The 18,067-nt window shown below is 36.9% G+C and overlaps 1 protein-coding gene across 1 annotated transcript in view; it reads right to left on the reverse strand.

Annotated features, from left to right (window-relative positions):
- FANCC (Fanconi anemia, complementation group C) overlaps positions 1-18,067 on the reverse strand; it is a 70,649-nt gene that overhangs the window by 21,720 nt on the left and 30,862 nt on the right. The window contains exons 4-7 of the mRNA XM_009696636.1: positions 8,616-8,735; positions 7,762-7,826; positions 3,833-3,997; positions 710-866 (exon numbers count right to left, since the gene is read on the reverse strand). Coding sequence (XP_009694938.1) covers positions 710-866; positions 3,833-3,997; positions 7,762-7,826; positions 8,616-8,735 — 507 coding nt within the window. The remainder of the gene's footprint in view (positions 1-709; positions 867-3,832; positions 3,998-7,761; positions 7,827-8,615; positions 8,736-18,067) is intronic.

Genomic DNA, 18,067 nt, shown 5'->3' on the forward strand with positions numbered 1-18,067 from the left:
CACTCGGTAAGCAGTGTCGTAGGCTGAAAATAAGATAACACGTGCCATTTTTCAGTCCTATTCATGTTACGAAATATACAATTTACATGCGTAGCACACATGCTATTTCACACTGTAATTAACAATCAAAGTTACACTTCCTGTTGCAAACTAGCTCGTTATTCTGGAAAAGGTATTGTATCATGTTTTCTCATAGGAAAGATTTTTAGTGCACTGCGTAACACAGCATTTGAAAACAAACATTAATTACAGTTTAGTATGTGTTTTCAGTTAAGAATTTTGTTCAGGTTTGCAAACAAAACCAAGTAACTAAGCAGTCCATAATAAAATAATCTACAAGGAATTTCAATTGTTTAAACTGCTAAACTCCCAAGGGCACAGAGATTGAAGTAAAAACAGATTCAAATCCTCCCTGGCCAAAATTTATAATTTTTCAAGACAGAGGCAAGTACTCAGCACCCCTGCCAGTAAGATTCTCGTCTCTTCATCCATTCTTCATCACTGGATGAAATAATTTTTCAGTTCTACCAATTCAATGTAAAAACTAAACATTTAGTGACATTTTTAAGACTCAAGATTTGCCTTTGCATTAGCAAGTTATACACCACATGAAAGCCATTTCCCTCAAATATGTTGATGTATTTGAAAACTCTCTGTCACTTCTGAAGCATGAAAGAGCAGTATCAAGCATATGACACGTTGCACGTACCAGTAACGATTCTTTTATGATACCAGCCACTTCTTCCACTGAATTCAGCTGACTGGAAAACAGCCGGTCTAAGAGATATAATGTAGCTTTTTCAAGGCTTGGTAAGTGACGAAGCCAGAGGCTGCAGATAGCTGATTCAGAGAGGGAGATCTTCTTCCTGGTTTAGAGAGAAAAACACTGTTTTCCCTGAGAAACTGGAAGACAAAAATGTACTTATTCTTTTTTTCTCAAAGCACATTGGGGAAAAAAGAAGACACAAAGATCAACCTGCATCAAGAGAGAGAAAAATTTGCTTTACAGTACTCAAATAATAATGGCAAAGAATAACAGGGAATTACCATCATCCACAAATGAAACCTTACCACTGGTCTTTAAGACCTACAAATTTTGTTACGATGGATCCCAGCAAATGGAAATGGAAGGTTTAAGTCTGGAGTTCCCTTCCTCTCTAGAGAAAGGTCCTGCCCCACACTTGCGCTCTTTCAGACTCGGTCTGCTCAGAAAATGTAAGCAGCTGTCAGGTGAGCGGGAAGGTCCTGGGTAACATCACTGCTGGCTAAGTCAAAGCATTACCTGTCTTTGCAGAGAAATAAGGAAAAAAAAAAACAACCCAAGAAACAAAAGATGAGGTAGAGGTAGGTAAGTCTCCAGCCCACCAACACTGACCACAGCCTTTTAAAAGACAAATTGTTACAAAGGTAATTAATTATCTCTTCACCTAAAGCCTTCAGCTATAGCTCAGCTGAAGTATAGTGTTGTATCACTAGGAAATAAAAGGCACAGTTTATTTTGAGACAACATCTCAATTTGTGTGGACCAGCACAAATCAAAACATACTAAAGTAACCACCCAGGAAGAAAAGAGATCACAGCACAAAACATCCTGGAATATTTTTGCAGTTATCATGATAGTTGCAAATTAAAATTTTAAAAACAAAACAAAACAAAAAAACCCAAACCATAAATAAGAAATACGTGCCTTGGTCTTAAATCAAGTTAAGATTAAAAAAACTAAAATTAGGCTAGAGAGTACACGCAACGTAAAGCTACTGACAAAAAAGGAAAATACCAGCAGAAAGAAGATTTAACACCATTTTAGCATCTATTTTCAATGTCTATATTTTGCCATATTTTCGTTTAAATATCAGCCTTCAGAATTCTGATTTCCATTGAAAAGCTGTATTTTTTCCATTCAAAACTATGTAATAGCTTAATTTAAAAATGTACATCTGTAGACAAGAAATATATCAAATTACACAGAATTTCAAAATTGTAAAGCAATGCTGAATGTCAGGATGCTGTTTAATTATTGCTATTAAAGCACATAAGCACATCAGAGTAAATTAACAATGACAAGAGGTTATTTAATTTTGCCACAATCCTTTTTGTTATTTTTGTGGTAGCATGGTAGATATTAAAGATATTACACCAGGAAAAGAAATCTAATAAGCTTACATAGAGGTGTTCCAACTCTGAGATTTAAAAACCATATAGGAAGTAAACTGTAGTCATTATCCTTCTGCAACTGAACTTGCAGATGGTCCCACTGAGACAATGCTCAGCTCTGTGATGCTCTGCAAGTCCCCGTATTTAGTAACCCTATTTCCTGGAGCAGGCTTCAGCCATGTTCAGAAGGAAAACAGCTGTTCAGAACACAATGACAAGAGTCAGGGAACACAGAAATAGGGGGAAATAGAAACACAGGGGAAAAAAATAAATACAAGCACATTCATGTTAAGATCACTTGAGCTTCAGTGACAGGCCAGTATACCATGCAAAGCACATCTCTCATGCTTTTGTCAAGGGCCCTGCAAGAGTCACTTAGTCAAGAGCCATATGAATTGAATTATTTTTGCTCACTGTGATAAACAAGTAGCTTAAAAGTTAAGGAAAGGGATGTCTATTTCAGTCAGAAGAACCTCTCATGACTTTCTAAAGGATTAAGAGTCACACTACGAAGCAGCAAAAGTATGTCATGATGAACTGCCCATCAACTTACTGACATCAATATAGACCATCCATGCTGAACTTGCTCTGAAAGTTTTCCAAACTGTGTTACTGCTTGTGGAACATGTCCAGTCTGAAGCCACAAAGATGGACAAGTGAAAGAAAGCTCTCCCTTTTTTGGGACACACACATCTTGCCCTACAGACCTTCACATTCTTTTTTCACTTGTTTTCCTCAGTTTCTAGTAACGTGTCTACAAATTAGTAATTGTGCTTTTCCAGTAATTATTTATTTTTGCCAGAGCCTTCAATGGAGCAATATAACAATCTTCATTGTAACATCTCAGAAATTTTGATGTTGAGTACAGAAGACACAATTAAAACTTCGATTAAAATGGACACAAATGGATAATCGGGGTAAAGTGTTCACAAAGGACCTTTTCTAGTATAAAAAAAAACTGTTTATAATACAATCGCCCAGCTACAACTTGAATAAAACAACTCTCAACCAAAAGTATGCTGTGCTTTCTGGGATGTCTCTCCTTCCCTGGCATAGCCAATCTTGCTGATGTTCAGCTTCACTCAGCTGGTTTTCATCTGTAGGCTGATTTTATCAAATCAATTGTTTTAGTGGCAGGAAAACAAGCAAAGTTACATTTCACAAACTGCTCCTCTCATACTTATTAAAAATAATCTGCTGAAAACCAGGAGAATTTGAAATCTTGAGAACCAGTTTCACAGAAAAATTAACAGAAATACGGAAACACTCAAGCAAAAGCATCTATCTTGTGCACAGAAAAATAAAGATGGCTCTCAAAATGTCGTTAGAAATGTTGATACACTTATATGAAAGGTAAGTAACATTTCTATGAAAAGCGATCATATCTTTCACAAAATTCCTAAAATCTATTGAAGACTTTAACTTCCACTTTAGAGAAAAGGTGGGACAAAGTTCCAGTCAATATGTAAGCCTGTTATGCCACAATTTGTACATAAGCAATATAAAATTCTGCTTTGGCCTACAACCTGAGCTCTGCTATTCAATTGCAAGGGAAATATTTACTAGCATGCAGAAGATGTACAGTGCATTCAGCATACAAACCCAGAGAAAAGACATTTAATTTAATTAATCATCTTTATGAAAAAAGCGTAAAAATCACACAGACCATGCTACTTACTTTAAAAAGGCCTCATTCACAGCCTCCAGAAACTCCAAACTGAGAATTTCTTTTGATGCACCTCCATGGTAAAGAAGGAGAGTTTCCAGCAATGGAGTTAGATCAGGCAAAGTAACGAGAGGCAGACAGAAAAGGGACACAGCATTCACATGACTGGCTGAAACTCTGAGGGAAAAATAAATACAGTTCGTATTTCAGAAAAGTCAAAATTTTAGTTTCTAATCTGATAAGGTAAAAGAAGATTAAATTAATTACAGAAGGTTAAATGTAAGAGATGCATACCAAACTGCAGAAACATTATTTATTGGAATGCCTGTTGGCATGTTGTTACATATTGTCTGAAGAATCTTAAGTAGAACTGAGATAAAATTTTGATATTTTAGTGCCCAAGGCAAACCACATGAAGAAGATCAGCCCAATTCTGAAGTGCAGCCAGTTGTGTTCGCTCAGTAATCACACCTCTCCTAGCAGGGAATGCTTTGTCTCTCTTTGACCTCTCTCCTATCAACAGAGACAACTTCTATGAACCAAACAATACAAATCCTGCTGTCTTCAAGTGCTCAGTTGAAAAATTTTTGTCTTACAGATCTACACTTGAAGGAATATGTAACACTTTTGGATCTTAAGATATCAACCACTCACTTGACCCACTCGCTAAAAGTACATGCTTGGAAATTGTTAAAGACAGCGGAACCTGGAACATAAAACACAGAACCTTTGGAACATAAACAAAAAGGAAAATGGCATGCAATATAAGAGATAACATTTGCAAAAGGAAATCACAAGTGTCCCAGAGTACATAGTCTCCAGCACATGAAACTGCAGATTCTTCTAGATGCAGTTTTGACAGGAAGACATTTATGCAGACCAAGAACTCCAAAATACTGAATTCTAGCAAATTAAAAAGTGCTAGATTGTTTGTAAAAGGCTCCCCTGAGTTGCTGCAAGTTTCTCCAGTTTGCATTGTTCACTAAAAGGAGTGCATTCTTTGGAAGACCCCAAAGCTGTTTTCTTTGAGGAGATACCAATACAGTCTATGAAGGGCTGAGACAGGAATTACATTACAGGCTGCTCTGGGTAAGAGCTAACTCTATTGCCCTGCCTATGTTAAAGCTGCTCCTAAGTAGATGTTGCCTAATGGTCACTGGCATATGCTGTGATAGAAGTGCTATGATCTGTGGACCTGGGGTACCGTTGTGGTTTCCACACTGAGAGAAATAAAACATGACACATTTCAAAGATGCAAATTTCTGAGTAAGTACCTAAACAAATATGGGGTTAAGGTTTCTTACGCTGAAATACTTTGAGATGCAGTTTTACCATGAGAAGTGTTTCTGCAGGAATGGTAATTATTGGGCTGATATTTATTGTGCAGTAGTGTTTTCCAGGATATACATGCAAAGTTCACAGACCTGAGACTCTTTCTTTACGAAATTTTGTTTCTAAGTCCTTATCCAAGATTAGCCAAGTTTAGCAGCTTACTTTACTCTTACTTTTAACTTCAGAAGAAAAACCCTGCAAAGGCAATTTTCTTCTTCTTCTAAATAATCTTCAAAATATGTTCTTGGAGAACACTGCCTAGCGCATTCCACTGTATGCAATGAATTTGCACAGACATTGTCATCTGTGTTGCTGTAAGCATCACTGAATGGAGAAATGAGACAATGTATACCTCTAACTGCAAACTACATTTGTCTCTGCAACTTGAATAAACAGCCATATCATAATTTCTAACTCAAAAATCCACCTAAGTTCAAAGTTTTCCTTCTCTCCCAGTAGAAATCAGATACTTCTCTTCCCAACAGTCTCCTTAGCTTTTCAGCTAAGTCTGCTTCACCCTACTTTATAAAATACAGGTGTTTGTTTTCTACATTGAACAAACGCTTCTCATCAACTGTGTCCACAATTTCAGTGCTGAAGTCAGGTCTAAATGAACTCAGCTCATTTACTCTTCCTTACACAAACACCTCAAGAAAGAAGGGAGAAAAATGTCCAAGCTACTGGCTTATGATACAAGGAAGATACTTCAATTAGCCTCCTCTTTCCTGTAACTTTAAAGGTTATGTGGTGTTAAACAGGTCATAAAACTCATTTCATCATATCAACAGCTTTGACTCTGAAGACCAGCAGAATAGGCAGAGGAGAATCACACATTTAAAACAGAAGACACAATTTGAGTATATAGTCTATATTAAAAATATCTATCCTTATTTTTGCTTTTGTTTTTTGGCTGGAATACACTTAATTTACATGCAATCAAAAGGATTCACTGATGTGTTCAAATATCATTTTTTAAGTATTGACAAAAGACTATGATCTGCATTTCAAGGTCAGTGGTAAGGCACAAATTACGCAGTGAAAAGGCATGATCATGTCAAAAATAGTGACAACAGTAGCATTAGGCAAATGTATTCCCTTTTCTATGGTCACAGATTTTGGCTTAATTCACCATATTTATGTAGTGTGGATGAAGAAGGTGATTATTTTCACTGACATGTAGAAACTCCCCACACAATGCAATGTTGCAAGGTGACTATTAGCATCTCCTGACAACCCAGACTGGAGATCCAGCCAGAGTACATTGCAATTGCCTTCCCACTCACTTTCTAAGACTTTCATCCTTAGAAAACTAGGCCAAGGAAGCAGTTAAAGGATGGAAATGCTGTGTGCTTGGGCACATTTAAAATAGTTGGATATGAAACATGCAGTATTGCCACAGTACTGTTTGGTACCAGATCAAGGAACTAATGGAAGGAAAATGAGCGGTTCTTTAAATGAGATGGCCAAATTTTATCATTAATAAAAAGTGCAGACTAACTATTATTCTGTCATATTAAACTACCATGCACACAAACAGGGAAAAAAATTCCTTTGGAAAATGGTTTTTGCTTTTTCTCATAGTAACTGCCAGTTAACATTGGTTATAAGGATGCATATAGCAGCCAATATTATGATTATGAAGCTCATGAGATTCAACAAGGTGAAGTGCAAGGTCCTGTATCTGGGTCAGGGCAATCTCCAATACCAATACAGACTGGGGTATGAATGGATTGAGAGCGGCCCTGCAGAGAAGCTCTTGGGAGTACTGGTGGATGAAAAATTGGACATGAGCCGGCAATGTCTGCTTGCATCCCAGAAAGCCAACCATATCCTGGGCTGCATCAAAAGCAGCATGACCGGCAGGTTGAGCAAGGGGATTCTGCCCCTCTGCTCCGCTCTGGTGAGACCCCCCCTGCAGTACTGCCTTCAGGTCTGGGGCCCCCAGCACAAGAAGGACATGGACCTGTTGGAGCAAGTCCAGAGGAGGGCATGAAGATGACCAGAGGGCTGGAGCACCTCTGCTATGAAGACAGGATGAGAGAGTTGGGCTTGTTCAGCTTGGAGAAGAGAAGGATCTGTGGAGATCTCATTGCAGTCTTTCAATACTTAAAAGAGATCTTATAAGACAGACAGAATGAGAGTTTTTACCAGGGCCTGGAGCGACAGGACAAGGGGCAATGGTTTTAAACTGAAGGAGGGCAGATTTAGACAAGATATAAGAAAGAAATTCTTTACAATGATGGTGGTGAGGCACTGGAACAGGTTGCCCAGAGAAGCTGTGGATTCCCTTTCCCTGGAAGTGTTCAAGGCCAGGCTGGATGGGGTTTTGAGCAACCTTGTCTAGTGAAAGATGTCCCTTCCCACAGCAGAGGGATAATACTAGATAATCTTTGAAGGTCCCTTCCAACCCAAACCATTCTGTGACTCTCAGATTAACTATACTGTCTTATGTGAAGAACAACTTAACAAGCTTGTCCACAGTGGAAATTTCTACATATATTCAAACTTTCCAGCTAAAGCCTACATTGCCTAAGACTGTAAAAAGGTCCTCACTGAGCTGTAATGATCAAAATTAAAACATATCAAAATGATGTTTAGATAACACCTACCTCCCCTGAATGTTAAGTCCATTGAACTGATTTCCTCTGAGTTCTGTTACTAACGAAAAGACCATCTGTTAAATAAAATAAAATAAATTACAGATACTGCAAATAAGCAGACATTAGTTGCATGGTTCTTTGTGTGACTGACATATTGTAGAGGTTAATAACTTTCGCTGTTCACTCAGTTTGATTTTTTAATTTTTTAATTATTAGTGCCATATTAAAGCTGTCTAGATCACTGGCCAAACTATGCTGCAAAATGTTTTTTGAACACACATTATATATCTTCCATATTTGAAAACTAAGAAGCTATTTATTTTAGCTCTGCTTCCCCAAGAGTTGAGGCAAAACTTTTAGAATAGCACTACTAATAATTTTCATATGCTTTACTTAATTTAAGTCAACATATTGTGAAATATTATTTCCATTATTTTTATATATTAAATGTAACAGACACTCTTCCCAAGATTTAGGGCTCATCTACTTTTTCAAATGCAGCACACACAGTCAAAGAAAACATTCCAAAAGTTATGTTCTAATATGCAAAATAATATATGTAATTTAAACTTATCAGAGAAAAAGAATTAACGATAGCACAGACATTTTTTTGTTATAACACAACAGCAACAGGAATCTTGTTTTTATGAACAGCTATTACAGTATAATCTAATAAAAAACTTTCTCGTTTGTCCAGAGATCTCCCACTTCATTTTTTCCCTTAAAAGGCTGTAAAAGTAACTGAGGTAAGAAAAGATAAACAAAGTTCAGTCCATGTTCCTTATCACAATGACAGCTCCATGTATGTGCTTATAAACTGGTGATTTATTATTAACAAAATCTCAATTGCACAAAATACTTACATTTTTAACTAAGCAACAATAATAATCTGCTGACGTGTAGCCAAGAGTTGATATGAATACACTGGTTTCAGCTTCATTACTTTCCCACTTAGAAGAAGAAAGGAGATGGCACAGCAAACTCTGTTAGAGATCAACAGAAGGGCAATTAAAATAGTATTAGGCTACAACATGTCATGTAAAAAAGAACTGACTGTTATTGAACTATATCTGGGATATGATCTTTTGATCAGCTGTGGTTGTATTACACCACTGACACACAAGAGCAAGCAGCTTCCATCAACCATAAGGAAAATGCCGCAGCTGCTACAATCGAATGTGGCTTCACACACCACAGAATTTCAGGAGTTGTGCAATAGGAATGGAGGCCATCTGTATTGAAACCAGACTTTAGGTAGCTTTTAGATCTCTGGAAGCCATTTCAGTCTGGTATCAGCTGGATAGCAGTAGTCCCATTGCTACACAGCAAAAAACTCAACTGTAGTCTTGATCAAGAAGAGAAAGCACGAAGTTAACATTTACTTTTCCTCATCACTCCTTCAAGAGGCCCCAGTATTTTTGAGGGCATTCAGAGTCTGGCCTCATAATTTAATTTGCTTAATTTCCTCATTATCTTGAAACCATAATGATAAAATTTTAGTTTGACATTTATTTCTCTACAAATTTCACTAATGAATGCTTTAAGTCAGATTTAATAAAACCTTTTTAATACATCATATAAAAAGCAAAACAATCGTTTGATGATAGATTCAGAGTAAAGTCAGATTAACACATTTCATACACTGGTTCTGCAGGCACGTACAGAGGACTCTGAACATAGTACTCTGGTTTCATGCCTTCCCAGTTCCTCAACGCTATTCTACAGCTCTGCTGTCTTTTGCACAGATCTTACACCGCAGCACCTTCCCAACTGAACACATTTATGAAAACGGTTGTGTGAAATCTTGAGCAGGTTTTTGCATCCTGCTGTCTTAACTGAGCAGAGGTAGTTTTATGTTGCTTAGCAAATAATCTCCTCAGAATTTGTTACAGTTTTGTTTTCTTCCTGTCCTCTATTGTTGCATGCTGATATAACAACAGCTACATTCCCTTTCCAGAGGTTAATTTCAGGGCTTTTTATATCATTGACACTTAAAGTACAAACTAAATTACACTTTGTATGGCAATAAATATAAAACTCTTGGTAACAGAGGGTCAGAATTAGCAAACACTGAAAAAGACCTTGATTTTAAAAATATGTAATTAAAAGGAAAGTTCAGATGAAAGTTCTGTGAGCTCCATGGTCTTAGCATGTTTCACTTTACCTATTCTTTTAAAAAGAGGGATCTGATGAAAGATTTGAGACTAAAAAAATAAAAATCAGTTTGCTCCTTTTCTCCTTTCAGAAATCCAAATCAAATATTTATGCACGCTTTTGTGGAACATCCCTAAGCGACTGCTTCAGAAGTCCTGGAATTAGATGTATTCCATGTTCAATTAATGTCAGAGAGAAAATACAATTAGCAGAAGCATATCAGAGGTCTAAGAAGATTCATTATTATCAAAATAAGTAACAATTGTTTGGGACACCTTATTTGCTGTACTTTTGTTCAGGATTATTTTACTACCTTGCAGACTTACGTTAAATGCCTAAATGTCCTTTCCTTTCACTGTAAATCTTTTTTCCTAAATAGCCCTCAACAGGAGAAACTGTTGTTTTCCTGCCATCCAGTGACTTCTCTAAAACTAAGGAGGAAGGAAAATGCTGTGACCACACAGAGTTTCAAAGAAGTAATGTACATGCAACTTTTGCATTCTTAAGAAAAAGACATAAAAAGGTGGATTTTCGAAATGTACAAGCATCTAAATATGTCAAAAGTGAAGGCTAAAATCTATTAAACTGTACAATCTCCAAACACCCCTTAATCAATTTATTAATATGGAACCATATAGATTTTTATTGTCCTTTGCAACTATTACTAAAGTTGTTTTCTGAACAAGTAGTTCCTACAAAATAGGATGGTTTGCCAAGTCAAATGAGATAAGGGATCAGACGGCAAGTTGAAAACAAAATAAAGGAAGAGTTAGCAACAAGAAACCTGGGATGCCACTTTTGCTAGACATAAGGGGCTTGAGAAGTACAAAGTTTGCTGGAGTGCTCAGTGAAAGACTTGCAAAAATCTTCACCAGTGAGAAGAACAAACATAAAAAGCTCTGAAAATGATTCGACATGTTGACATGGCAGCTAATGACAGCTAAACAAGGGAGTAGCTTAAAAACCTATGTATTCATCTGCAACAATCTAAAATATATTATCTAGTGACCCGCTCTGTAACCAGAATTTTCCTAAGGATAAAACAAATCAAACACCTTTTATGTGAAGAGTAATTTCAAAATTACTTTGCCCTTACCCTTGTGTAACATCATTGTTAAGCAACCAATAGAGGAAAAGACAAGACAAAATTAGTACACATCATCAGAGTCTGCATACAGCCTGCAACAATTTCCTGGGTTTTTTTTGTTTAGTTGATTGGTTGTTTTTTTGTTTTTCCTTTTCTGAGCACTTTACTGTATCCATGCCAAGATTTTACAGATTTTTTTTTTGGAACACACAAAATCTCTGAACAGCCACAAGGGTTTAGGGGAAGCAGGGGTAAGGAGACATTGTAGTCCAGATGAAAGGAGGTATTAGGTATGTATAAAAGAAAGATATGTATTAAAGGTGAAAAATATTTAGAATTCAGCTTTATGTCTTACATATTTCATTTTACAGATGCTATTGCCAGTATAAAGCCTGAGACATACCTACATGCAACAAAGCCACGAAATTTGGTAACAATAATTTAAAGCATGTATCTTTCAAGGTTTAAATGCTTTTTTTGGTCCAGAAAGTTCTCCTCTCTAGAAAATGTAGCTCATTTACTGCACATAATTCTGGTTGTAAGTTGTCTGAAAGAAAAATAAATATTGACAATTCGCTCTTACATTTGATGAATGGACTGCTAGATGGATAAGGAATTGGCTAGATAGCTGTGTCCAAAGAGTTACAGCCAATAGCTCAATGTCCAGATGGAAACCAGTAACGACTGGTGTCCCTCAAGGGTCCGTGCTAGGACCAATACTATTCAATATCTTCATCAGTGGGTTAGGATTGAGGAGGATAGTGGGATTGAGTGCACCCTCAGCAAGTTTGCAGATGACACCAAGCTACATGGTACAGTTGATTCTGCAGGTAAGGGATGCCATCCAGAGGGACCTTGACAGGCTTGAGGAGTGGGCCTCTGCAAAGCTCACAAAATTCAACAAGGCCAAGTGCAAGGTGCTGCATCTGAGTCAGGGCAATCCTCAATATCAGTGCAGACTGGGGGATGAATGGATTGAGAGCAGCCCTGCAGAAAAGGACTTGGAGGTACTGGTGGATGCAAAATTGGACATGAGCTGGCAATGTGCACTTGCAGCCCAGAAAGCCAGAGACACTAGAACAGGTTGCCCAGAGAAGTTGTGGATGCCCTATTGCTGGAAGTGTTCAAGGCCAGGTTGGATGGGGCTTTGAGCAACCTGGTCTAGTAGAAGGTTTCCCTGCCCATGGCGCAGAGGTTGGACTAGGTGATAGTTGAAGGTCCCTTCCAACCCAAACCATTCCATGATTCTGATTTGTATAAGGTGAACTGTTTTTTGAAAACAAGATGCTTTCAGCTGTTCTATCACATAATCCTCTGGTAACAGTACACTTCTGTGTCAGTATGCAAACGGTGTGGAAGGGGTAGCATAATGGCCAGAAATAAAGCTTATACCTAATAACCTCCAACTAAAGACAATTTTTTTTTTTTCATATGATTTTTCCAGCCACTTAGCAGGTAGGTTGGATAAGGCAAACTCAGTACTTGCAAGAAACCAAATTTTCCAGTTAGAACATAGAAAGATAAAAGAAGGAAACCATTCAAAGTGACAATCTCTAAAGAGAAAAACTGATTGAGAAAAAAAAGACCAACAGGTAAGTATTTTCTTATGATATTTGTCCATCCTCTTTCATCCTATACATCATTAAGTTGGTTATAAAAACTACAGTGTAAACCAGGAATGGTTAATTTTTAACTAAATGGCAGGGAAAACTGTTGTTTTTACATCAAGCTTCAAAGTTCACAATGTTTAAATTCCAGTAATTATCAGATCTAAAGGGAGTAGTTATTTCACACCATACTGCAGAACTTCATTAGAACCAGCTCCGAGACTGACTGTAAAACAATGTTTTCTTACATGTAAATTTCCCATCTCACTTTTGAAATCGGCTTTTTCAGAAAATACTATAGAGAAATCTAGAAGTTTTCAGATTTTCTCAGAGAGGTTCTTATAGGATGCTACAGAAATATTCAAAACTAGTAATAGGTTCCATTATTGCACCAGGAAGCTCCCCCAAAGCATTTTGGAAAAGAAAAAAACGTAACATTTCATATAGGCACAGTGTAGATTCGTGGGGTCAGAGAGATCAGTAATTTGAGACTAACAACTTTTAAGGAATCATTTCAAACCCAACAGAAGGTATTCAAGTACATCATGGGAAAGCTGTCAATACTAAATGCAATCCTGTATTGATGATCTCAGACATGAATCCTAGCCTACTCCAGCAAAGCAGACAATTTGAGATCTACATAATTGCCAGTTATATCTGGCAGTAAATCAATTACCACTCATGGTCTAATCCACTAATACCATACTCTACAAGCCAGAAAAATGGATGAGTTTGTGGCGAAAGTGCTGCATTCAGAAGGAAAAGTAATGAGGTGTCATGATTCTGGAAGAAGAACAGCAGTCAGGCACACTGTGATATCAGAAATTATTTCTTTCTTGATTTCCCTCACCATTGACGAAATACGAAGCAGGAAGGAAACCACCTTCATTCTAGTTGCAAGAGAATACATCCACCCACGTGGCCTTGGGTTAAAGTTCTGCAACATAATCCCTTTTAGCCTGCAACTGAATTAATGAATTTTCGTAAAGCCCTCACAACGGCCAACTTCCTTGAACAACCTTGCCAGTGGTTTTATTTCATTGCTGCAATTTATACTGAGTAACATTCTAGCTAACTCAATTTAACATTCACTGCTGCATGGAGATTTCTAGCATCTTTAACAGGCAGCTAATGCTAGTAGCATTCACATAATGACATAAAAATCATTTACTTTATCAGTGTAAACGCAGTGCTCCATATCCACCACGTTTTGTAGAAGAGGAGGTCTGACTTAACATTTACTCCTGTGATTTACAGATTGGCTGTATGGCTGTGCCTTATTAATTCACTCAGGAAAAGTGGAGGGAATGAGAATAGACTTGAAACTAAAGACTTCTGAGAATACAGATGGAGAAAACAAGTAACTATGTTCCCTGGTTATCATCCACCTGTATGTAAAGAGGACTACGCAACTGAAAAACATTTTCTACATATCACTTTTCAATTAAGCTAAGCCAACTCTTTAGATACTCCTCTTCAAGTAATGAAGGCTGATTTCCATGTGCTACAAGGGATTTCTTGAGTTACTCCATGAAGTTTGTTTCTCAGAGACAACCATCTCTTGGAGCACATGCGTCTATGAAAGCATGGAAATTATTTGCCCCTCCACTTAGATAAGCAGCACTGCACCGGGCAGGTACCAACTCAGCTAGTGTCCACAACTCCAGAAAGGGGGAGGAGCTCCTTCAGTCTCCTGATACTGCCTTTACTAAGCAGGGATCCAACAGTTCTGAAGCCTTTTACCCATTTTTCTGTAACAGGAAATATCTTCCTGCTCATGCCGATGGAGAAAAATATAGAAGCCTGAATTAAAGGGACAATTACCTCTGAAATTAGACATTAGCACAGAAATAGCACTTGATTTTTATTACAGGACCACATGACAAGTTTTACACTAGTAATACTACCTGTGTAGCAACTGTACTGGAATTTATGACACCATTTCAAAGACATTCCAGGGAAACCAGATAAACCAATTTGTTTCTGGAAACTTCTCAACACACTTTCTCCAAAGTATTTATGATTCTGAATGTCCTCAGAAGCAGATGTGAAAATCAACAGGGGCAATACATTTTGGAGAGAGGAGATGGATGGTTTCACTGGGATAAGCCATTCAACCCTGATACTCATTAGGACTTCCCAGTGACACTGCTGGGCTCTGGATGAGTCTGTCAAAGTGACAGGCAGAGCAGGACGGGACAGAGGGATCTATCATTTATCATAAAAGGATATTTCTCTTTAGTATATTCTCCTTGAAAACACAGAGTGCCATTATTTTTTGAGAATAGATCATTAATGACCTTTTGCTGAAAATGATGATCTATGTGAATGTGTTGGAATAACTACAACATCGATACCCAAGGATAAATTTCTGAAATCTGGTCAAGTAACAGGTTTATTTCTGACCTTTCCATCTGCTTCAATGGGAACCAGATTTCCCCAGCACTGCTAAGAAAAAGCAGGTATAATAAGAAAAACTAAATCCTATTCAAAGGAAGAATTAGAAGTAAGTGCTATTTCCTCTTTGCATTTTATCAGATTTTTCGAATGCGTATTTGTTGTATGGCAAAGATTTCAGGAGCCTGTACATCAATTTTGTCCTTAGGTGTTCCATGTACAGTCAGATGGCCATTGCTTTCAACATAGGTCCAGAAGACAAGAGATCAAATTCCTTTTCCAAAAGTACTTCAAAACTGTGTAATTAATTACAACATTAGTGATAAATTAGGTAATGTGACTTCCACTCATTAGTAAAAAAACAAAAATGCTATAAAATAGGTACTACTATTTCTTTCGTAAAATAGGCAGGATTCTGACATCCCAAATTACTTCCTAAATTATTTAAACAGAGTCCCTAGGAAGCAAGGTATACACATTGCTCTGATTCGTTAAAATGCAAATTAATTTGTTTGTTTGCTAGCTTTCAGCAGCTCAGTCCAAACCAAATTCCCAGAGATAATTTTTAATAATATTTTCTTAAAAACCCTGCCTAGAGCCTTAAGAGTTTTATTGTGTCACATACCCTACAGATTAAATGATTGACAATAAAACACAAACAGGTCTGGTATTTTTAGAACCTTTTTACTATGAAATAAACAGCCAGTTCTGGAGAATCGTAGTGGTTAAGTCTGTAAATGACAAGGCAGCATGATCATTCAGAGACTCTCTCAACACCAACTGTTTATGAAACCAATTCTGTGAGTAGGTTCTGTGAGTAGGATGCTGACATAACATAATCCACTTACCCATTCATAACAAAGTCTGTGACTTTTAATTTTGCTTACAAGACCTCTTGCTCACTTGCTCCTTAGTTCCAGGAAAAGACAGAAAATTAGTTTTCCATGAATCAAAACCAAAATGTAAAAGAAAATAAGGTAGCAAAACATTATACAGATTTAAACATAATGTAGTTTTCAAAGTACTGCTTTATTCTAAACAATTTTGTTTTCTCAACATTTTATAAAAATCTCAGTGTATAAATTAGGGGAAATTATATGGCATATATTTGTTAACAACTTAATTATTATCAGTATGTAAGAGTGTATTTTATAAGCTATTAAAAAAAAAATTCTTTCACTACTTACCGTCGATAACCTAACCAAAATCTCCATTTCTGCTTTAAAATTAAAACTGGTTAAAACACATTTCAAATAGATGAAATGTTATACTATGCACAAACATATATTTCAATGATTAGCTAGTCAACACAACCTCTCACTTTATCAAACTGAGTCTATTCCAGTAACCACCCAGAGGTCTTGCACAAAGAAATCACTTCAGTTTCAACTTAAGAAAGCTTAGAATATTCTTCAGTAATTCACCGGATCAGGGCCAAAGTGCCTAAGTATAGGGTGGGGAGGGGTATTCTTCCTACATTTCTTTCTGACATCTACTGTCAGGAAGATTTTTGTTTCAGCACAATTTATGGATTCATGCATTTATGGGATGGTTTTCATTAGCTAAATTCTATACCAGCACACTAAATAAAATTGTTGGCCACATGTACATGTTTAGGATTTACTGGAGCTTTTCATTTTTCTTCTTATTCACTTAGAATGACAATCTGACATCTGCCCACATCTAAATCTCCATTGATAACCATGAAAGACTAGTTATCGTAAACAAATTATTCTGCTAAACACTCCAACAGAGACAAGGGTCTTGCCATTTAAGCATGTGATCAAGTTACAGAAAATCTATAAATAAATGACTAGACTAAGTTAATATTACTTTAGAGTTAAAAAAAAAATAATCCAGGAATAATATTATTCTTTCACAAAATTAATGTTGCCAGATGCACAGACTTCATTGCTTTTCACATATTCCCAGACAGGGAAACATAGATTCTGTGAAGTTCTCCACACTGTACCTGATGCAACAGAGCCCTTCACCCTGTTCTGTCCTTGAAGTGTGTAAGCAGGTTCACTTTCAGTCAGTGTTTGCAGTAAAACTGCTCAAGTGCTCTTACATTAGGCCAATTTCCTTAACTTTGCTTCAACAACTGTAATTGCAATTTGCTTTTCAAAAAAAGTACTAATGGCAAAAATACACAAAAAGACCACGAAAATCTACTAGAAAAACTTCACTGAAAAAAAGTCAAAAACCCATTCAGACAGATATGCTTTTTCTTTAGAAATTATTGTATGCTATGAATAGTGTTAATCATGCTGATACACGTAGATGACTCAAAAATACTAGGCCCATATTCCACCTCTGTTTCTTAAAATGGAAGAAAAATGTTACATACTTCCATACAATTAAAAATGAACCTGATACTAATTTCCAAACGACATGAAGGAAAGAAAATGATGGGAAGGGAGGGGAGGGGGAAGCCACATTGTTGTTCCCTCACCAATTCAAACTCAGTTAACCTCCGTGAATCTGGTATAGGAAAAACATGTTGCACTACTACTGTGGCTAAGACCACACAACTTTTTAATGGATGAGTTCCAAAGCCTAAGCTCCATCTGAAAATCACTAACAAAACCCCTGGAAATCATAAGAAGCTAAAGAATTGTGGGGCTGGCAAGCTTTGAGTCTACTCTTCGTCTCAGACAGGAAAAGCAGTTTCAAATCTCCTTCACTTTTCTTTCTCCTTTCTCCTTAAGAAACACCCACCTAGAAAGTGCTATTACTCTTTGCATTAAAAAAGGGGAGACTTTTGCTGCTGAAATAAAACACACATTTACACTAACTTACAAAAGGAAATTCAATAGCTGTACCAGTGTCAACCATAAATCTGGTTTGTTGTTTTTTTTTTTTAAATCCCTCTGGTTTAACTAGCCAGAGAGATTTAGAATCAATTTCCCTCTTCCTTCCACAATTTTCAAAAGCCAAAATGCAAGCTTCCCACAGAAGAATTCCTTAAATCTACCAAAAAATTAGGCGGACAAGAGGGATTAATAAATTTAGGTTTAGAACTAGTGGATGCATCATAAAACTGTTTCATTTCTAGTTTAAATTTGTG

This window comes from Cariama cristata, unplaced genomic scaffold, assembly GCF_000690535.1.
Source record: "Cariama cristata isolate BGI_N322 unplaced genomic scaffold, ASM69053v1 scaffold8750, whole genome shotgun sequence".
NCBI lineage: Eukaryota > Metazoa > Chordata > Aves > Cariamiformes > Cariamidae > Cariama > Cariama cristata.